Source organism: Talpa occidentalis, unplaced genomic scaffold (assembly GCF_014898055.3).
Source record: "Talpa occidentalis isolate TD23 unplaced genomic scaffold, MPIMG_talOcc4v2.1 talOcc4.4, whole genome shotgun sequence".
NCBI lineage: Eukaryota > Metazoa > Chordata > Mammalia > Eulipotyphla > Talpidae > Talpa > Talpa occidentalis.
In genome coordinates, this window is record NW_023604295.1 from 95053501 (window position 1) to 95077305 (window position 23805).

The 23805-nt window shown below is 34.3% G+C and overlaps 1 protein-coding gene across 7 annotated transcripts in view; it reads right to left on the bottom strand.

The window, feature by feature from the left end:
- TRPC1 (transient receptor potential cation channel subfamily C member 1) overlaps window positions 1-23805 on the bottom strand; it is a 53863-nt gene that overhangs the window by 19132 nt on the left and 10926 nt on the right. Inside the window, exons 2-7 of one of the 7 annotated variants that reach the window (XM_037525839.2) lie at window positions 23069-23223; window positions 16635-16736; window positions 12253-12455; window positions 8199-8330; window positions 6918-7113; window positions 4306-4642 (exon numbers count right to left, since the gene is read on the bottom strand). In XM_037525839.2, the coding sequence (XP_037381736.1) occupies window positions 4306-4642; window positions 6918-7113; window positions 8199-8330; window positions 12253-12455; window positions 16635-16736; window positions 23069-23223 (1125 nt within the window). Of the gene's footprint in view, window positions 1-4305; window positions 4643-5026; window positions 5105-6320; window positions 6433-6917; window positions 7114-8198; window positions 8331-12252; window positions 12456-16300; window positions 16459-16634; window positions 16737-23068; window positions 23224-23805 lie in introns of those variants that run through there. The other 6 variants (XM_037525841.2, XM_037525840.2, XM_054700758.1 and 3 more) reach the window with 6 other exon arrangements.

Below are 23805 nucleotides of genomic sequence, written 5' to 3' on the forward strand. Positions count from 1 at the left end.
TATTGTTACTTATTATGTCTACTATTAACTATCTTTCCATCACTCTGGGTAAGTTCTTCAAAGGTAGGATTCTTTATTAACCAGTATCCTAATTATTCTGAATAGGACCTGATACATAGTGGGTGCTCAAAAAATTTGCTAAATGAATAAATATACCCAAATAAAAAAAAAAAAAACACCTTCCCCTTTTTTTGGTCAGAAGTTTTCTCTCTCTCTCTCTCTCTCTCTCTCTCTATCTATCTATCTATATATATATATACACACACACACACATTTACATATGTGTGTGTGTATTCATATATATATTCATTCCTAGGAGTACCAAAGAACAGTATTATCCAGGAAAGTTTAATGGTTCATTCTTTCATTAGGACATTTTAAAGCAGAATATAAAATAGAGCGTTACAACATAACACTCGCCACAGCCTTAGCTGCCCAACCTACTCACTACACTGTAGCCAGAATCATCTTTTCATAAGGCAAATCTGATTGTGTCACTCACCTAATTAAAAAAAATTCAATGATTTTCCATTACTCTTATCATAAACTAAAAATCAGTTAACATGACTTATAAGATTGTTCATGGTCAGGCGTGGTATTTGTTACTACAGCTCCATCCTGAATTTCACTACTTTTCTTTGCCTTGCTCCACTCTTTCACTCAGGCCTTTCTTTGTACATGTGTACTCTTGCCACAGGGTCTTTGAGTAACTTTTATATCAGCCTAGAGTACTCTTCTCTCCCAAGTCTCCTAGTTGATTCCAATTTATCCTTTAAAACTTAGCTCATTTATCACTTCTTCGAGATAGCCTTTCCAACCTCCATGCTAGGTAAATGCGCTATAAAAAGCTTGTTCTCTTAATTCCATGACTTTTTACTTAGTATTTGTGATTTTTCATTTATCTGTGTGATTCTTAAATGGTTTATGTGTTTTTTTGTTTTAATTAGACCATACGCTCCATGAGTACCGGGCAGTATCTATTTCTACCTGTGTTTAGACAAAGTAGGTACACAACATTTTTCTTCTTTTTTTTATTAAAAAAAATAATGTTTTGGGCCTCCCGGGTGGTGCAGTGGGTTGAGCGCAACGCTGTGGAGCTGTCTGCAGCCTCTGCAGCTCGGTTCAATTCCTGGCCAGCCAGGAAGATGCCCACCTGGCGCGGCAGACCTCTCTTGTCTGCCTGCTGATCCCCTCAGCAGTGTCTTCGGTCCATCTGCCTGTTCTGCTCCCTACTCTGTCTCTGGTGAATCTTCTCACCCTCCCACACCTCTGGCCTGTAGCCCCATTTCTGTATAAATAAAAATAAATCTTTAAAAATAAATAAATAAATGTTTTTATAATAGCTGCTTTATCTTCTAACCCCCCAAAATTAAGTAAAAATATGTTAACATTCTCTATTTAATAACACATTGTTTCATTTTTTCCTACCTTGCTTTTTATAAATTAACCAACTATTTTCCATAGGGCTAAGGAAAAGCAGCAAGAAATAGATGTACAAAAAGTGGTCATGGGCCTCCCCGGTGGCGCATTGGTTGAGCGCTGGGTTGCAAAGCTGCCCACGGCCTTTGTGGCACCGGTTCGATCCTCGGCTGCTCCCTGGCCACCGGAGGAGGGTCCCACGTGGCGCGCAGATCTCTCCTGCCGCCCGCTGCTCCCCTCAGCAGTGTACTTCGGTCCTTCTGCCTGCTCTGCTCCCCGCTCTGGCTCTGGTGAATTCTCTCACCCTCCCGCGCTTCTGACTGTACCCAGTGCATGTATAAACAAACAAACAAACAAATAAATAAATAATACATGCCTCTTTAAAAAAAAAAAAGTGGTCATGAGTGAAGTCACTGTGCTCACTGCTTGAAATACTGCTTCAGACAAGCAGGCAAACTCTCCCTACATGGCTCCTTATAACAGGTTCAGATTTATACATGTAAGGAAACCCATGGCGATATAATTACAAAACAGGCTTAGAAGACATCCTTGGCTAAGTTTATTCAGATTTAATTGTTTCAAAGCAGAAAGTGGACTTGAGAAAAGTAAAACACTTGCAAGAATTTTAAGTGTCTTAATTCACATTGCACTCTTCTCCAAAGGCAGAAGATGATTAGAAAAATTAATCCTATTTGTGTATGTGTGCACGTGTGTATATAGGGTCATGAAGCTTAAAAAAGAGTAGCCATAGTTTTACTATTATTACGAAATCAACAACAGTAGCAATATTTATGCTATCCAGAGAAAAGTGTGACTGAGTTCAGTGTGTTTTTAATGATACTAAGAATCAAAATTTTAATTTGATTGTTATTTATTTAGATTTAGGTAAACTCAATTATTATTTAAGAGACAAAGAAAATATTCCTTCTTACTACTACTTAAACAGGCTACAGGTAAATGAAATAAAAAGTCCTTTTTTTTTTGAGCAATGTTCTGTAACAAGCTTTCAGAAGTACTTTAAATGAACAGAGAGGAAAAATGCTTCTTTGAGATTCCTTACAGCATAAAATTGTTTACCTACTTATATAACACAATTTTGCACTGTAAAGATCTACAACAATGCAATCTGGAACTCTACACAATGTAGTATAAACTATTTCTGAAAATAAAATATTAAATTTGAGGTAAGAACAAAAGATCACTCTATTCAGTGATCAATAGAGATAAACTCATGCCATTTGCAGCAACATAGATGGAGCTTGAAAGGATAATGCCAGAGAAGTAAGTCAGAGGAGAAAGATAAATACCAGATGGTATCACTAATATGTGGAATATAAAGTAATTAAATTAATAGTCAGATAAAGACAAGCTGAAAAACTAACCCTTGATAGCTGACTACAGAACTGAGACACCAAAGGGGAAAAGGAAGGAAGGAAGCACAATGGTCTGCGGTGGGGAATATGGGTGAGTAAACAATAAAAAGTAAGCAAATTTGAGGTAAGAGAGAAAAACGAAAATATTAACAACAAGGAATCATTTAATTCTCTTTAATCTTGAATTCACATGTATATTATTTTTATTTTACCTACCTAATTTTAAACATTAATCCATCAAGGATTCACTACAGCTAAAAGTAAAACTGATTGAAATTAATTTATTTGAAATTAACTGATTTCTACATAAAAATCTTAAAATTTGAAATTTTTTATACCCGAACTAAAAGTAACATTGTATATCTTCCATATTATTTAATGACTGAAATAATCAAGTGCATATTCAATAACTGTTTTTTATCATATAAAAGACTAAATATCAATATTCTTTTACTCTATAGCAAATAGTAGAAGGACAAGTGGGAAGTGCTGACATAAAAAACAAGCTTGAAGATCAGAGAGAAATAAAAAGTAATTAAAAGACCATAAATAGACAATGTGATTGTATCTCAACTTCCCACTCTCTTCTTCCAAAAAATGGAGAGGGTAATAAAAACTGCAAAAGGTTGCTTAAGATATTCATTATACAGTAAAATGAATTTCAGAAATTAAAATGTCTTATTTTTGAAAATGCATTTCTAAAGGTATCTGCTTTCATTACAAAGAACTGATTTATAGAGTGAGTCACAAGGGACCCTTTCGATTTTATTTATTTATTTATTTATACAAGCACTGGGTACAGTCAGAAGCATGGGAGGGTGAGAGAATTCACCAGACCCAGAGCAGGTTGCAGAACAGACAGACCAACGAAATACACTGCTGAGGGGAGCAGCAGGCGGCAAGAGAGGTCGGCACACCATGTGGGACCCTTGCCAGTGGCCGGAGATTGAACCGGCGCTGCAAAGGCTGCGGGCAGCTTCGCAGCCCAACACTCAACCGCTGCGCCACTGGGGAGGCCCACAAGGGACTCTTTTAAATCTAAATTTAAATAAACTATAATAGAGATGAAGTAAGATGTAACTATATAGTTCTTAGGTTCTTAAATGGAAAACTAGTATATAAAAATATAAAAATCCTAAAATTGAACTGAGTATAAAATGTATCACTTTTCCAAATACCCAAGAAAAGGTTCATATTCTTATACCAAAAAACATTCATCTGTAAAATTTGTTTTCTTGCTTTAACAAGCATGAAAATTTTAAAGACAGAGGAAAAGAATTTTTTTAACTTCATATAATTAAGTAACATTAAATAAAAGATCTGTTTCCTTGTCAAGTTCGGGAGCATTGATCTTTACAAAATTGTTAAATTTTCGATAATCACGGAAATACCCAAATTCTTGCTGTAATAAACAGTGTAAACTAACAAATTGAACATAGATATTATAATGCCACCAAGTAAAGGAGAATTAACAAGCTAAAGAAAAGCAGTTTTGAACTAACTTAAGACTTACCAATAATCCACAGAATAAGAAGATAATCAATTCTTTCAAGGGCTGGCCCCATTGTGTTTTTCTTATCCTCATTGTAGACCAGAGAATATAGATTTAGTAACAGCAGGAATGTGAAATAAGATGCTCCATGAATAATAAATTTCATAAAGGGTGTGTGAATGATTCTGCCAAATTGAGATTTGGGAGCTATCAAATAACAAAGTGACAAAACTGGCCAAAAGATGCCGACTGTCAAAACAGTCATTATCTTCTTACAGGTGGGCTTACGTCGGTAACCTGACATCTGTCCAAACCAAACAGTGTTCAGGAACTGCTGGCAGTTAGACTGGGAGACAAACTGAAAAGAACACATGCACATACAAAGAGAAAGTTAAAATCTTTAAATACAAATCAATATCATTATTTAATTAATATTAAAAGTTTTAATAACAGTTTAAAAATCAATTCTATGGAGTCAACACGGTTTCCCTCCCTGCAACCTCCTGCCCCAGTATGTAATAAAAAGAGTATAGAGGTTAAGAGCATAGACTCTGGAGCCAGATTACCTAGATTCAAGTCCAAATTCTACCACTTATTAAATGACCTTGAGCAAGTTTTTGTACCTCTCTAGCCCTCAAATTCTTCCCATGTAAAATGGGAATAACAATAACACCTACTCGTAAACTTGTTATGGAAATTAAATGTAAAGTTCTTAGGATAGTGCCTGGTTCATAGCATTTACTTAATATAAGTTCCTGATTCTTCATCTGCTACTCAGGCACCAGCCATATGAGTGAAGAAGATTCCACATGATTGTAGCCCCCATCATTTGAATTCTCTCCTGCTGAGACCCTAGACATGGTAAAGCAGAGACAAATCATCCTCACTGGGCACTTTGCTAATTCCTTATAGAATCCAAGAGAATAATAAAATGATTATGATATGTTTAACACCACAAAGGTTCCGAGAGCAGTTTGGTTTCAGGATGGATTAACTAAACAAAGTCTACCAACAATTGGCAGTATTATTTTCCCCTTTGTTTATATATAAACATTGAATTTGAAAAATTAAATTACATTTTCATTCATTCTCATAAGTAGAGTTATTCCTTTCAACTAAAAATATTACTATTAATTCAGGTTTCCTTTTCTTTCATTTTCTTTAAAACTGAGTATTTGCTTATTCTCTGTGAGTCTTTCAGGGATGAATATATATCTGTGTGTGTGTGTGTCAGAGACAGACAGAGAGACACACAGACACATGATTAGGAAAATGTTCTTAGATTTTTCTACACTAACTAGGATAATCTTGGTTCTCTTGGTTCTGTCCACCTCTTGTTGAGGTTCCTTTCCAATCACTTATATTGATTTTGTATCTTGTCTCTTTATTCTATCATTTTCTAGTATTTCATGTCAGTTGTAAGTTGTAGAACACGGAAGTAATAAATTAACCTAGATCTAGTCAGTGGGTCTTGTCAAAATGTATTTGAGCAAGATTACATCAGGGTTCCAAATCTGTTTCTACTTACACATATCAGCATCGTGTTTCCTTTTTAAGACACGTAGGTATGTTTTTGATTTATTATTTTGTAACTATGCTGATCTAAATCTTTGTACTTAATTATATTCCTATAAATGTTCTACTTTGGACAAGAACCTTGGAATTCTAGAGAAGCATAGGATTTGAGGCCAGCTATCTGAATAAACAATGAAATATCTAGGTAATCTTAAACATCTCAAAAATCCTGTATCAATTTCCTGAATCATAAAACTATTGTGAGGCTTAAACTTCAACCAAGATAATAAAAAAATCTGCTCCTCGCCCCAAATGTCCTATATCTTGCCATCTACTATTTTAGGACATGTTTTTCAGTTAATATAAATTTGATAAGCAACTTTTATTCCAATATCTATGCTGATAAAAATGAATCTTAGAGTCATACCTTAGAAGACATACTATCAACTAGATATCATTATCTACACATAAACACCCAAGTTTAGTAAATTATCTCAAAAAATGAAATTTAAAATGCATACCTTCCTTCTTCAAGTTCCTGATCATATGTATGTGTGTGTATGGGGAGTAGAAAAGAAGTAGATATTTCCCTTAATAAAAAGGAATGATGCCAGAAGAGCCAGATTCAACTTAGTTATCATATCATGCACCTCTCCACCTTTGGGTTTCACAATGAATTAAACAGAAAGGAGCTATCATTATAGAAAATGCTATTTATAACCAGATCAATAAAACAAACCTAAGACAGACAAAATATAAGATGAGAACTTCATTATAAGGGCACTTAATACACACAATCTTACCTGCATAGCTACTACTAAGTAAAAACATTAAATTAACATCTGTATTATTACTATAATTAATATTATTAAAAACACTAGTAACTACCATTTATTGAATACTTGCTTAATGCTAATACTCATTGTGCTAAACTTTTTATATATTCTAAAGTAATTTTTAAAGCTAAAGGTCAGATAGATTCAGTAACTTTCCCAAGGACACACAGTTTTTATGAACATTCTAGGATCTTAACCAGTGTGTTGCTCCAAAGACTTTGTTCTCAGACACTAGACTTCTGTAGAGGAAATATCTTAAATATATCACAGAAAATCTCATACCTCCTTTTGGTTATATTTGATAGCAAGTTTTAGGCGACTCAAATTCATTCTTTCTTCCAGTAATCCCCGTTTGTCAAGAGGTTCATCACTAGATGTATGATTTAGGATAACTTCCAATTCACGTGAATTCCGTGCTTGTGCAAGCAAATCTTTAGCAAACATTTTACATTGCCGAGCCAGTTCCTCATAATCATTCCTGCAAAATGGAAGTGTAAATCTATTAGTAGAAATGTCACATCCACCTTCTAATTAAGCTATTTTCACTGGAAAATACTTATTCAGTAATATTTTAATTCTGATAAGTGCTACAAAAAAAATCTGAAGTTATTTTGTTCTCCTAGCCAAAAGAGGCTAGCTTCCAGGGCATAACTTCTCCCCAGTTTAGGGAAACTTATCCAATAGAAATAACATCTTAATGCTATCCAATAAACATGATTACCTAATTTTTATCTAGACGTTATTTTAATAGACTAAACATGTTTATGTTACTCCTGATATTTTAATAGTATCGCGATACATTTTTAAAGAGCGCATTTGAACAAAACTCAAGTTAGAAAGACAGACACTGAAACGCACCTACTAAAGAATTCACTTTCAGGGGCCTTCCTGGTGGCCTAGAGGTTAAGCGTTAAGGCCTGAGTTCGGTCCCCAGATAGGGAGCTAACCACATATGGCATAGCAGATGTCTCCTGTCTCGCCCACTGCTCCCCTTAGCAGTGTATTTCAGTAAATCTGCCTGTCTGCTTCCCATTCTGTCTCTGGTGAATCCTCTCATCCCCTGCACTTCTGATCTATCCCAGGTCTACAAAATAAAATAAACATTTTCTAAAAAAAAGAATTCACTTTCAGAATCTGTACTTCTTGAAACTTAATCTGATTTTACAAGATGGAAATAAACCAATTTGAGAGAAGCTATGACATCTTAATAGAATATTTTTTTTTAATATCAAATACATTAAACTTATGTCTGAGTTAAATACTTAGACATAAAATAAGAAATAATGAGTTTATTGGGGTTGTACATCAGAAAACAATACTAATTTTTCTCAAAATGATGAAGGGAAAACAGGAACTTTCTAATTGATCAATCTTTCTACACAATAGGGTTTTCCAAGAACTGGCTACATAAAATTATAACTCAAAAAATCAAAAACTTCTTTTCCTTAAGGCTAATATTTCCCTCAGACTTTTCGCATTTACTATATAACTAAAACTACCTAAGAACAAATAGTTGCATTTAACAAACGACTTCATTGTTTTACAATTTCTATTTACTCCCACCTGAATTCCACCTCCACAAGGCTTAGTTCCTTTAAATCAGCACTAAGTTCAAATGCTCTCAGAATTGGATCTTCCTCTGTTAACATTATTAGAGCTGGACTGGCCAAACATCGATATATATCAAGACGAAACCTGTGATAAAATTTGATTTATAATGTAAAGTAAAATTATAGACATATTAGTATTTTAACCTAAAATTGAAGTATTATGAAATGAAAACAGAACTGTAGTAGACTTATGACCTGCATTAAAAAAGACTTATGGGCCTCCCCAGTGGCGCAGCGGTTGAACGCTGGTTTGCGAAGCTGCCTGCAGCCTCTGCAGCGCCAGTTCAATCCCCGGCTGCTCCCCGGCCACCGGAGGAGGGTCCCACATGGCATGCAGACCTCTCCTGCCGCCCACTGCTCCCCTCAGCAGTGTACTTCGGTCCTTCTGCCTGTTCTGCTCCCCGCTCTGGTTCTGGTGAATTCTCTCACCCTCCCGTGCTTCTGACTGTACCCGGTGCTTGTATAAATAAATTAAAAAAATCTTAAAAAAAAAGGTCTTAAAAATTAAATATTTTAAAATACATTGAAAATGTTTCTGTTTCTTTTAAGGAAATTGTCTAGTTTTTTTTTTTTTCATTGACTCAACACTTTCCATTGTTCAATATAATTTTAAATTTTAAATTCCTATTCCTGAACCCAACATTATTCTAAGTGAAATTGTAAGTGACCAAACGAAGTCTTTTTTTCATGCCCAGAAAACCAAAATCTGAACTACAAAAATGTATTTAATATATGAGATGGCCAAGAAGGGAGTCAATAGGATAGGCACTCAAAAGAAAACTGGCTCCCCCAATGGCAGGAATGCTGTGATTAGAAAAGAGGGGGAAGCAATGCCCGGGGGGTGTGAAGATGTGAAGAGTGGGGAGAAAGCTCCAAGTCTAGGAGGTACCAGGCAGTTTATTCTTCCTTACTGCTGGGTTTGACATTCTCAGCTGGGAATGTCTTCTTGGAGCAGCAAATGAAACAGTGCTAAAGACTACAAAAGACAGGGCCTCCCTGGTGGCGCAGGGGTTGAGCGCTGGATTGCAAAGCTGCCCAAAGCCTCTGCAGTGCCGGCTAGATCCTTGGCCACCGGCGAGAGTCCCACATGGCCGGCAGACCTCTCCTGCCGCCCTCTGCTCCCCTCAGCAGTGTACTTCATCAGTCTGCCTGTCCTGTTCCCCGCTCTGGCTCTGGTGAATTCTCTCACCCTCCCGTGCTTCTGACTGTACCCAGTGCTTGTATAAATAAATAAATAAATCTTTAAAAAAAAAAAAAAAAGAGAGTGCCCAACCAATGTTAAGAGACAGTGAGTGACCTAGATGGGGGAACAGGTAACTGTCAGTGGGTTCTCACCAGCACACACTGTTCCAAGACCAATCAGGCTCAGGGTCCATCAACAACAGGGTTTATTTAACAAACAGGAGATGGGAAAAAGAAAGAGTTTATAAGGTCACAAGTGGTTGGCTGCCGCACCCAATCAAAAAATGGGCAGAAGAGCTAAATAGGCACTTCTCCAAAGAAGACATTCAGATGGCCAACACATGAAAAATTGCTCATCATCACTAAACAACAGGGAAATGCAAAACATTAATTCAAAAGGAAACCTGCACTCCTATGTTTACAGCAGCACTATTTACAATAACCAAGATATAGAAACAACCTAAATGATTCAGAACAGATGAATGGATGAAGATGTAGTATATATACACAATGGAATACTACTCAGGGATCAAAAAAGATACACTCATGCCATTTGCAGCAACATGGACCGAACTACAGGGATTATTCCCTAAGCAAAGTGAGCCAGAAGGATAAAGATAAATATCAGATGGTTTTACTTATATGTGGAATCCAGAGAAACCAAACAAAGGATCAGACAAAGATAAACTGTAAGACTAGCCCCTGAAAGCAGACTGTAGATCTGAGATTCTCAGGAGGGGAAGGAGAGGGGAAGAAAGAGGGAGAGAGTAGAAAACATGTGGGGAGAAGAGTGCAGTGGACTGTAGTAGGGGGACTGTGAGAACTTTGGTGGTAGGAAAATTATGGTGACTGTACTTGAGGGGAGAAATCCTATATTGTGAAAAAATAAACAAGGATGTTTAAAAATCATTTTACTATTAAATAAATAAATCAGTACTACTAGGTACTTTTTACAGAGGAGAGGAGAAGAGAAGAGAGGAGGGAGAGGAGGGGAAAAGAGGGGAGAGGAGGGGAGGGGGGAGAGGGGGAAGGGGGAGGGGAGGGGAGGGGAGGGGAGGGGAGGGGTGGGGAGGGGGGAAGGGAGGGGAGGGGAGGAGAGAGGGGAGGGGAGGGAAGGGGAGTGGAGGGGAGGGGAGGGGAGAGGAGAGGAGAGAAGGAGCCCCTAGACCTCATCATCCCTGGAACGAGCCCATGTTTGAAATCTCAAAACCAGTATTTTACAAATATAGATTTCCTCTTTCCTTATTTCCAGCACATTGGCTCTTCAGTTTCACTGAAACCTCTACCCCATCTCTTTTTAGTAATATTGTTAGCCTTCTTTTCTTCTGTAGTTATACTTGGCAAATCCTGGAAATGACTTCAGAAGGGGGGCCTTTGACATTTGTTTTAATTCTTTCTCAAACATCAATAATAAACTCCTTCAAACCTTCTAAAATTGTACCAAATAATTTGCAGTTCCCTAAATAGCCCACAATCACACACTGTACTTTTCGTATAAAATGATTTTCACCTTTTAATTCTTACTCATACTTAAAGTCTGAGCTCAAGCCACAGATTCTCTAAAAGCACTGAGAATAAACTTCATCTCAAACCAAGTAAGATTTAAGTATTCTCTCCAGTCACAACTTCCCACCCCCCAGCTGCTTCAACTACAAGCAACTTCAGCTCCGACCCGGAATGTTGGAGGCTGTCCTTTCTGTTTTTTACAGAACATAATGTGCATTCACAGCCAGCTGCATGAGTTTTGGGCAGAGATATATCCTGTTTTAATAGCATTGTAAGTATACTGTTTGGAAAATACTTGATTTTAATAAAGTATTAAACCTAGATGAAGTCTTAAAAATTATTTTTACTTGTCATTTTAGATTTGTTGTTTTAAAACCAAAAAGTTAAATGATATAGCCATAGCTATCAATTAGATCTTATCAAAGAGAAACATAGAACTCATTGTAAAATAGACTTGAAAATCCAAAAATTTCCAGTTCAACCTGTACAAATAAACATTAATTCCCAGGAAACTTTTCAAAGTATGGATTTGTGACTGTCTGTCAATCCATCAAGATCTGTTCTGTAGTTGTAAATTAACTTTATGTATCGCACAATCCTTTCAAAAAACAGCTTGTCAGCAAGGTGCCTAGGACTTCTAGACCACATTTTCCATGTTATGCACATAAATATTATACTTGATACTAAATCAATTAAGTTTGGTTACTATATAGATAATATATATAAGGTTGTAAGCTGAAAATGCCATTCTCAAGTCTAGCCCAGAACCAAACACCTTATGTAACATGCTCCTGTGTGTGATCTCAACCTGTCCAAGATGGGGCACTTTTTTGTTCATTCATCCTTCTGTTGTTCTTAGTATTTTTGAATGGGGAGAATAGGAAGAAGGAAAGACTTAAATATAGTGTGAATAGGGAAATAGGAGGCATAACAGGCCAAATATTTAGTTGAGTAGTAAATCATTTTTACTTCTTTCTAAATAAGATAGGAAAGAGTACTTGTCTCTCTTCCCACTACTCAGAAATTCTCAGAGTAATACAATTCTGCATGTAAAAAGCAAATAGTGCCTCAATCCCCATGAGGAAGAGTATAAAATAAACCTTATTCAGAGTTTAAATAATTTTTCCAATTATTCATCATTAAGTAAAAATGCTTTATAAATGTAGAACTCATTATATTAAACAATGACATCAGAAATTTGGCTTTCATAAGTCATCTCAGCACATTATTTAAAAGCTACTTAGAAAGAACAACAAAAATTTCATTGATTTATATACCTTATATGATATGTCAATTTATCAGACTCTTAATTTTCTGACCTGGAATGTCGGAGGCTGTCCTTTTTGTTTTTTGCAGAACACAATGTGCATTCACAGCCAACTGCATGAGGTTTGGGCAGAGATACATCCTGTTTTAATAGCATTGTAAGAATTTCATAGTTGTTACGATGAGCAGCTAAAATGACAGGTGCAACATCCATAGTTGTAGAATACTCAGGATTTTGAATGCGTTCCATTAGTTTCTGAAAAATATTTATATAAATATCCAAAAGTTATTATTTGTGACTTAAAAATATTTATCTAAAGAACAAAATGGGGGAAAAATGGAAAGAACAAAGAATACAGGAATTATTTTAAGGAATATGATAGAATGATAGAAATTTTACCAAGTCCAGTTTTTTTTGAAACATCAAAACTTCAATTAATAAATGCAGTATAATTATGACAGACATAATCTTCAAAAGGAAACATTCAGAAAACTAGAATTCTGAATTCATAACAAAGAAGGTAGGCTACCTGGAGATAAAGTTTAGGGAAATGTGCTTCATTTTCATAAGATTAGGGGAATACACATGATAAGGATAAAGAACAAGAACTTCAGAAAAAGAATATACAGGAAAAACAGAAATGTTGAAAAGAGTATAACCGCATGAGAAAAATTTTAAATAGTCCACCTCATTGTCAAACTTTTCAAATTAATAGCAAGGAAGTTACTTGAAAGATGTAACAGGAGGCATTATTTATTTTGTATAACTTCTTTCTATCTACCCATACCACTTCCTGTTATGAATGCACAAAAACACTAACAATCATAGCTACTATTTAATAAGTCCTGAAATTGTTAGGCACTTTAAGTTTATCATCTATTTAATCCCCACAATATTCTGTAAAATTGAACATTATAATTCCCATGATAAAAACTGAGGCTCAGAGAAGTTAATGTGCCAGAGCTATGCAACTGAGTGGCAAACTACAGATCAAAACTCAGGTCTGTGTTACTCCAGAGCCTGAGCTCACTAACTACAGGGACTCATGGGGGCATGACATGAGAAAAGAATCACTAGTAAATAGAGAGTCAAGGTTAAACTTAAAAAGTTGACTGTTTTATAGCTATTTCACATTCTTCCTATGAAAAACTTTTCAGTGAAAAGTTCTCACTTTTTCAGTTTTCCTGAGATATATTTGATTCCATAGTATCAGCTCATCAAGTTCACATTTTTTAGATAATTTTTATTAACACTGTAAAGTAGTGTACACATAATATAAAATATCTGAAAAATATAGAAAGGCAGAAAGAATAGCCATATTCCTAACAGCCAAAGAATATTTTACAATATTTCCTTTTTGTCCTTTATCTGCCACACCCCCTATAAGGACATTTTTGACATAAATGATTTGAAACCAATGAATTCTAAAAATGATTCTTAATATTTTAACAATCTCACAGTTATAGCCCAGAACCTTCACAAAAACTTCATGTATAGAATTTTGCATACAATTTAAGGAAGTTCATAGACCCTATGTTTAAGGTACTTTATTAATATAAATAAAACTATCATACATATTTTTTGTGACTACAGCTTTTTTGAAATTTAGGATTATCTCATTAACATAGAACCCTTGACATGGAATTACAGATCTAAAATCCATGAACTCCATGGAGTTCTGAAACCCTGATACATATTATCAAAGTTCTTTTAATAATTTTTATTACCCATAATACAGCGATGTATCCATTTGCTAAAGACTCACTCACCAGCACTAAGTGTGATCACTCTTAATTTATGCATGAAAAATGCTATCATGAAATATTAATCTACATTCCTTTGATTGCTGATTTTAGTTTTTACCAATATATTTATTTTTGTCCTCCTTTTATAGTTTATAAACTTCCCATTTATTTTATGTGAACTTCAAATTAATGAATTTATATCACAGAGAAATCTAAAAATTTAGTGCTTTCGCCCTTATTGCTGGTTATAAAGAGGGGGAAATTACACTGAATCCCTTGAAAGAAAAATGGTTTTCTCATTTTCTCTATGAAAGACACCTATTAGCAATACATTAAGATGTATTTCTAAAATGTATACATTAAGATAAGGTTAAGGTCATAATTTCATTATGCATAAATATCTGGGTACTATCAAAAAAAAGGCCTGCAGGGCCTCCCCTGGTGGCACAGTGACTGAGCACTGGGCTGCAAGGCTGCCCACAGCCTCTGCAGCGCTGGTTCGTTCCCCGGCCCCCGGCGAGGGTCCCACCAAAAAAATAAATAAATAAATAAAGGCCTGCAAATGAAGGTCAGAATTTAATCAAGAGACAATTTTGATAAGCCATGAATACAGAATGAATTCGCTGAAGTGGCAAAAAGGACATATATATAAATATTTGACATTACCTGTCTAGAAATAATAGGACTACTATAATGTGATCTTAATGTCACTGGAAGTATTAAAGCAAGGGCTAGATAACCTTTTTCGTTAAAGATACAGTGGTAAAAAGGTTTCTTGCAGTGACCAGGTGATGGCTCCACTGTCTTAAAACTCTTTTAAGATTTAATTGGTAGTGACACTGGTGATGAAATATTTACTACCTGTCAGTGACTCCAATATCCTAGCACAGTACATCCCCCCTCCACAAGAAAATAAATGGGTTAAAAGTCTAGACAGTGGAAAAGGCATATCAGAATACAATAGGAACTGCAGGATAAATAACAAGAGATCTCTAGATATTTCTAATTCTTACAACAGGGACTATCTTCTTAGACTTTTTTATTTTCTATGTTCCTATTAGCTTCTTATTACCACTATAATTAGGTGATACTATCCTCTGGAGAGTGAGGCATTCGTAAACTGTGCAATAGTCTAAATGAGTAAAATATTTCAGTCAATACATAATAAAGTATACAATTTAGCAGTTTCTTATAGTCCTCAAATAATGGCTGATAATTTGGAACCCATTTGAAATTTCTTAAGACAATTTTTTCTCCTGAGTATAGTCATTTTATACTCCCAGCAGTTATTTAAACTGCTTGTTTCACTACATCCTCATCAATAATGAATGTTACATAGGCTCTCTTGCTGCTCCCTGGCCTGGTTCCACTGGCCTGGGAGACCCACTTTACTTCTGTTCCTTTTCTCCTTAATAAACTTTTTCTTTCTCTAAACAAAAACCAATCAATCAATAAATAGATGTTACATAAAGCTGTTCAAATATCTCATATTTTAAAATTAGAATGTATTTATTAGTAACTGTCTTCTCACAAAGCAATAAAAAATATACATATATGCTTAATTTGTAAGTTAATAGATGACTACTATTAGATAGCATTTTGCTATATTTCCAATCAGACCCTTTTCTATGCATATTTTTAACCTTGATTTATATTATATGTACAGTTTACTTTTCTTATTTTATTGACTTCCTACCACATTTTACCATATTTCTACATATTCTTTAAAAATAACATTTTACATATATATTTTTCATATTTATTATATATTTGTTTTGTATTTCCAATCTTATATTGGTATTTTAGATTGTGTCACACGACTTCTTCATTACTACAAATGACTGTAATTAACATTTTTGTCCATATTTCTGACCACTTCCTTATAAGTTTCTAGAGGAGGAAGAACCAGGCAAAAAAATTATGAACACCTTTCTTGTTTATAGCACATCCCGCTGAAGTGCTTTCCAAAATATCCCACCCACAAGTGGTGTATGTGACTATTCTACTCCCTTGCTATCAGTGATAAGTATTTTTAAAAATTTTTGCTAATTTGACAAGCAAAATTAGTATCTCATTGTATATAACATCATTAAAGTTTAATCTCTTATATTTTCTTTTCCAACACTTTTTCATGTCCTTTTCTGATTTTTGTGTTTTTCACCAACTCATTCAATATTAAGATTATGAATTTGTGATATATGCTGAAAAATATCCATCTGCTTCCTAATTTCTGCCTGATAGCTGAATTCCAGAAACTTAACTTCTACAGCCAAAGGCTGTGCTGCTATGATTTTTGTCCATTGTTTTTACACTTAGAAAGTCCATCTATGCCCAGTCAGTTAACTATGTACCTACACTTTCTTCCAGTTTTATGCTTTGTTTATATTTAATTCTTAAATCCATCTGGAAATTCATCTGTATTTTCAACTTAGCCTGTAGAATGTTCCAAACTAAAAATAGAGGTCCATACTGAAAAAAATTACAGAAATATCACTAATTTTAAAAAGGTGTCCTAAAAACAGTATTATTCTTGCAACTGTCTACTTATTCTAAAACAATATTTTACAGAATGAAAAAAAATCTGTTTCTTAAAAGGAAAATAAATTTGGGGAAGAAAAAAAATGGCAATAGGGCAAAAGATGTATTTTGGTTTTAAAATCCAAATTAACAAATACTTAAGAGTACTAACTACTATAGTTGGTCTTGATGATCGTTTTGGTCGATGATTAAGTAGTATATCAACAGCTCCCACTACTTCAGAGTCGATTGCCACCAAAAGTGCATCTGCGGACTTTAAAAAAAAAAAAAGGTTAAAAAATGAAAATGGAGGGTAAGAAGGTAAACTATTTTTAGTAATTCATAAATAAAACTATTTTGAAAGTTTAAACTGTATTATATACAGTAATACTCAATTTTCAAAAATTTAGACTGTCCAGGTAGTACATTTGCTTGTCTTAGCAGTACTTCTCTGTACCACAATATACAGGTTTCTGTCCTGGTTTCACTGCATGAGCTGGTAAAATAATGAATGCTTGATAGCAGGGTTTATTAATGAAACAGTGCTGATTCATTTAGTATTTAAATCTAAGATGCTTTCCTTTTCAAGATCTTTATTCTTAAACTTGGACCAAAAGAATCATAACACTCCGTATCTGTAAAAGAAATGGCCACGAACTACAGGTATTTTATTGTGTTCAGTGTAATAAAAATGATCACCCATGCAACCATAAAGATAGGGGACAATGGAAAACATGTTAACAGAGGAGTGGGCCCTCTGTTCTCATCTTTAAAACACATGGTGGATTGAAATGATAGAAGTTTGACATTAATATTAGCAAACTAACCCAATGAAAATCACAAAGAATTTGGTTATTAATGTCCTTACAGACAAGAGGGAGAAGTGACTTTATAGTTTTACTCCCCAGCTACAACTCATTTTGAGGCTCCGACTTTGACAGGAGAAAAAATAAACAGAAGTTGAGGAAATGCCTTTTTAACTTGATAACAAAGTCTACAATCTATGATATCTGGCAACCATGACATCATATTTTTGGGTGTTTTTTTTATTTTTAAAGAAAATCATAAAGGCAGAAGGGAAATATGGGGATAAAAATGATTTAATCTAAAAAAATGCCCCAATTATTTTCAATCTGTACATTTTAAACTGTTATAATTCTTAACTATTAAATAAAGTCTCTCTTTAAAATGAAACTATGTCAGATATTTAATACTTTTTGCAGCTGAATAAGGCTTTCATCCATTTTATCTAGATATCCAAAACAAAACTAAAAATGGAAACTTTATCTGGAAGTCTAAAAATAGGAGTAAGAGCCCCAAAAGGGTTGAGGGGTCACACTGAAACACTAGAACTGCCTTTGTAGTCCCACAGGAAAAACTCTCCATCTTGATGGGAAATTTAATTCACTACTTTATCCCTGAAAACTTTGACCTTTCACTGGGCTATAAGTCTATTCTTTGAAGTTTAGCATTATTCTTCTTCTGCTACGCAAACATTTCTTTTGAATTTATACCACTCTTGGTCAGGAGACACAAACAAACAAGAAGAACCATGTGTTCATTACTGATTAAAAATTTCATTTATGACTTTTAATTTTAACCTATAAAGCTAAGTATAGTAATGTCACTGCTCTTGAACACCAGGCAACATGAACCGTATGAAACAACCATGAATTCAGCTGCAGATTTCATTTTTTAAAAAAAAATGTAGACCACTCACAAACTAGCTTCAAGTGCATTATTTTCCAAAAGGAACTACCCCAAGGACACTGACAGAATTGTTATAAATGACAGACATTTATTTGGGTTTACCAAGTATTCTTCAGATCTTTACTAAATAGGAGAGTAGCTAAATTAAAATCAACAAAGTAGAAAGAAAGGAAGGAAAATTTGCTATAAGTTGATCACTGAAAAAATATCAGTAGCACAAAGTCAATGTCAATAACCAGTGGTAGGAAGCCTTTTAGTATAAAGACAAGCATGTCAATAGTTTCAGACTATATGAAGTAAGGTAATAATGATTATATTTGCAATGATTTCTATTTACAGTGGTAGTTAAATTATATTCAGATACACTCTTTAGGAAAAAATAAAGAAAGATTCATGTTAAATCTTTCAGGCTTAAAAGGATAAGCTTCAGGCATGAGAGATATTTATATAAGAAAGTTATGTAAGTAATGAGTTACCATTAATGGTATATTATTTGATAAAGGTTCTAAAGAAAAAATGCTTTAAAGTACTTTAAAGTACTTAAAAATATCTATAGGGACACAAAATTTCATTAGTTTTGTTTCCTAATTTCTTACAGATGATTGACCATTTTTTATTAAAATCTATTCACTATATATACTTACTATGTAAGTATATACTATGTTCTCTTCCTTTTCACTTCAGAATGTCTTTTCAACAATCCCCATACTCTTTCCTCTAAACTCAGAGTAACTAAATACTTCCTCTCTAAAACCAAATTTTCCACTTTGATATCACCTCTCTTCTATAAAACCTTGGTCCTTCATTCACAGAAATAACAGTACTAGCTCCCACCTTCACAAACATTAAATCCTTCTTCACTCTTTTCTAACTCTAGAAATGTACTCTTCATCTTAAACTGTCCATTGCAGACACCCTGATAAACCCAAAATAAACAAGGATAAAACCTAAATTCTCCATTTTCTGCCCCAAGCTTGACTTCTTAACTTGTTTTTCTTTCACCCTTCTCCCAGTTATCCATTTTTAAGATTGCCTCTTGGACTTCTTAATTCCCCCCTCCAAACTTAAGTACCCTTAAACTCTATCAATTCTCCCTTCATAATATCTCTGACATCTGCCATGTTTTGCCCTATTCCTAAAGCCACAAAAATCTTTCCTTGGCATCCCTTTGATTCCAGGGCCACAATTGATAGCCAAATCTATGGATGATCAATTCCTTTATATAAATTGGCATAGTGTTTGTATATAATCTCTGCACAGCCTCCCACATACTTTAGATGCCTTCAATATTACATCGAATACCCAATACAATGTAAATGCTCTGTAAAAAGTTGTTATTGTATAGTTTAGGGAATAATGATGAGGAAAAAGTCTATACATGATTAGTCAGATGCAATCATCAAAGGCTTAACTACCTAGTCCGATATTTTCTAGCTATGGTTGGTTAAGTCCACAGATGCAGAACTCACAATATGGAGGGCTGACTGTACTCTGGTTCAGGCTTTACCCTCTTCATATCAGGTTAGCTATAAAAAACGGCTCACCCACTACAGACTACGGTAGAAGATTATGGGTGTTTTGGTGTCAGGAGAACTAAAGCGTGAGGGGAGAAATCCTGTATTGTAAAAAAAATCAACAAGGATGTAAATAATGGCACTTCATGAAAAAAATATAAAAAATGCTCACCCAAGCTAGAGTTTTTTACCCCTTTCTATTTTCTAATCTATACCAAACACTGTCAGTCAATTCATTTTTCTGAAATGAATTGGATATATCACATCCTTTCTCAAAAATCATTTAATGACCATACTAGTTATCACATAATCCAAATCCCTTAGCCTGGCATTCAGGCTCGTTTCAACAGTTTTATTTTAGTTATTTTTCCAGATATTTCCCTCCACTCTCCAAACCAATTATTTTGTTCAAAAAGATCAAATCAATTTACTAACTCAAGAACATATACTGCGCATGACTTTTCTTACATCCTTCTCTATACTCCCTGTCCATTACCTACATACATATTTTTGAAAGTATGTTTCAGGCAGTAGGTTAAGGTCATGAAATGTGGAGTCGGAAATTGGGCTCAAATTTCAGGTCTGCCATTATGAAGAAGTGACTAAGCAATTTATTTAACTGTTCTCCTGTACCTTGCTTTCCCTCATCTATAAAATGGGGATAGTAAGTACTATCTCCCAGGGCTATTGTGAGAAATAAGGGAATATATTTAAGGTTCCTTTTACATAGGAGCATGATGTAAATATTAGGAATTATTAATATTAATAGGACTGAGTCTATGACATACTTTCAAGAAAATAGCTTCAATCTATAATACTCTTCTCTTTTCTGTTTCCAAACATTTATTTAAACCACAAAAGTTTAAGTTTAAAGCATGATTTCTCAATAGTGATAATATTGACATGTTGGACAAGGTAACTCTGTTCTGGTGGGCTGGCCTGTACACTGTAGGATGTTTAGCAGCATCCCTAGCCTCTATCAGATGCCAATAGCAATCCACCTGCAAGTTGTGAAACCAAAAATGTCTTCAAAGATAAACTCATGCCATGGGATGGAGCAACATGGATGGAGCTGGAAAGGGATTATGCTAAGCAAACTAAGACAGGAGAAAAAAAAGAAATATAAGATGGACTATAGGAAAACCAAATAAGGGGTCAGGAAAAAGACAAAACTCGCAAGCTGACCCAAGATCTGAGGAATATAGCAGGGAAGGAATACAGGAATATAAGGAAGGGGGAGTGAGAGGGGCCAAAAGAGGGGAGAGAAGAGCACAAGGGAGAGGGGAGATGGATCACGGGTGCTATGGTGGTGGGAGAACCAAAGGGGAAACACCTGAGGGGAGAAATCAAATATGTACAAAAATGAACAACAATGTGAGAAAATAGAATAAATTTAATCAAAAAATAAACAAAATGTCTTCAGACATTGCCAAATATCCATGGCAGGTGGGTGGGGGGAAGGATAAAATCGTTCAGTTGAGAGCCACTAACATACCACAAGATAAAAATACATGAAAGCACTTTGTCCCCTCAAAGCAATATACAAGGGTCAAGTATTACACTCAGCACTTATCAAATACATTTTTATATAATTTAATTGCTTTATAATTCATATGTGCTTTCATTGGCCAACAAATTTAATATCCTTTAGTGTGAACTCATGTTTCACTTATTCATTTCCACAATCACACCCAATTGAAGGCCTTGATACCAAAGACACAAGTAACCTGAGACAGAACACAGCGAACTGGAAAGAGCATGGGATTTGCAGCCATAAGATCAGGTTCCAATCTCAGCTTTGCTTTCATGAATTTTAGAACTTTGGGCAATTCATTAATGTCTATGAGCCTCAGTTTTGTGCTATTTTTATAAAATGTAACATCTCTATAGGCTGCTATGATGGTCAAGTAAATGTATACCGCACAATTATTATATACAGTCACATATGTAAAAAGACACAAATGATTATTATACCATAATATCTCTTTTATCCAGGATCATCAAGGACTGAATTTCTTCATAACTTTATTTTCTAGGTAACTGAAGCTTATGCTTTTAAGTCTTTAACCTTTTAAACTATTTTGATGGAAGTTTTCTACTTTCAGAAGTCAAATTTTCTCCTTTCTTCTAAAATAATATGTACTGAATATAATTTAACTTTTTTTACTGACTCCATCAACTATTATTCTAACATACAGTTCCGTCAGAGATGATCAAATATGTAATGCCGTTGGCCTTTTCATAGAGTTAGAGGTACTGTGCCTCATTTTGTTCCACTTACAGTTCTACATGACTCTTCTGCTGTCCCTCTAATTCTCATTGGACTAGAAAACTAAGTAATTTATTAAAGTAGAATCTAAAATGAGAAAAAAAGACTATGACAGAGGAATCCATAAATACTCTCTCCTATGACTAAAGTTCATAAACTTCAATGGGAAATTTCATAGCCTCTACTCTGGCTGCTTAGAGGTATTTTTCACTTACTTTCTGATTCTCACTGGTGTTCTGGATAGCTGAAATTGCTGAGGAAGCAATCTTTTTTGTACTCTAACTATAAATAGAGATAGTAAACATGTACCTAGAACTAACCTACCTATATCTTTTAAATTTTCTGAGTGCTTCCTGATGCCAGTCAAAAAGAAAAGTCGCATTAACAAAGCACACAATCATACTATTTGAAAGAAAGTAAAAAGATGCAATTTCCAACCATAAACAAACAAAGAAAGAATGAAAATATTAAATATCCTTCATAATCTCTTGACTGAATTTTCTCAAAACTTAAACACATGCTAGTTCTTCTACTTAAACAAATATAAAGACAAACAGCAAGGTCAATATTTTTCAGTTTAAAAAAGGTCATTCACCTTTAGTTACAAGTAAACATTATATTTCAAACAAAAAGGAAAATTTAATACAACTTAGCAGGAGAAAATCAAACACAAATTGAAAACTTTTTTTTTGTGTGAGTCAGGAGCAATTTGTTCTTATGCTTGTAAATTTTATGGGCCACAGAAAACCTATTCCCCTGATACTTCCAGAACACATGTACTATTTTTAGATATTTACTATAAATAATGATAATATGGGTAATACGAAGTCATCTTTAATAAGTCTTGATAATTTATCTGTCAGATGTAAAACATACAAAGATAAGGAGGGAAACTTAAAGTTGGGAGAAAAAAGGTATCTCAAGTCAAAATGTACTTTAAAAGGGCTTTTAGGTTTGCTTTTAAAACTTTTAGTGGTTTAAAACCAAACAAAAGGGGAAAGAGAAAGGAAGGATGGAGGGGTAGAGGAAAGGAAGAAGCTAGGAAATAAAAAAGAAACACGGTACATCTAACAGTACTTAGAAGCTACTGGATAGAATTATCTAGCCTTGTACCTGACAACCGTAGTCCAAAAGAAGCTGCAGTATATCCAAGTTTTCGTTTTCAATAGTTATGGTAACAGCATTTCTCCCAAGCACATCTACGCAATTTATGTTCAAGTCACCTGAACTGTTTTCCTCCAAAATCTTTTTAACCATATAATAGTCACCTAAATAACAATATACAAACATAATTTAATATCCATGACATAGTAAATAAAAATGACTATAAAGAAAATCTTAGCTTGATTTAAAACATCAAAAACCTAAACTCATTTGTATATGGAAATGTAACAAAGAAAATCTGAACATTTTTCCTTCCTGAAAACTTGTAGTCTGGTAAAATATAAACCAGCTGCAAACATAAGTGTAGAAAAATTTTTAAATGTGCACTTTGAAATAAAACTTGTTAGTTTAAAATTTATAACTGATCGATGATAAGGAAACGTTTAGAAGGTATTTAAAGCAATAAAGAATGTCCAAAAACACAGACTGGCAGTTTAAAAAAAAAAGCTTAAAAGATTTAAGTTTTACAGCTCAAATACATACACACATTTACACACACATCATAATGGTTAAAAATGTGATTTAGAAATAAGTGGAAAATAATATAAGGAGAGCATATGGGGGGAAACATTTTCAAAAAGCAGTATGAATGTGTACATGCTTCTGGGTATGCAACCAAAAAAGGATGCTCAAAACAGCTGACTCATTGTGGGTAAGGAGAATAATAATAGAGGTAGTAAGCATTT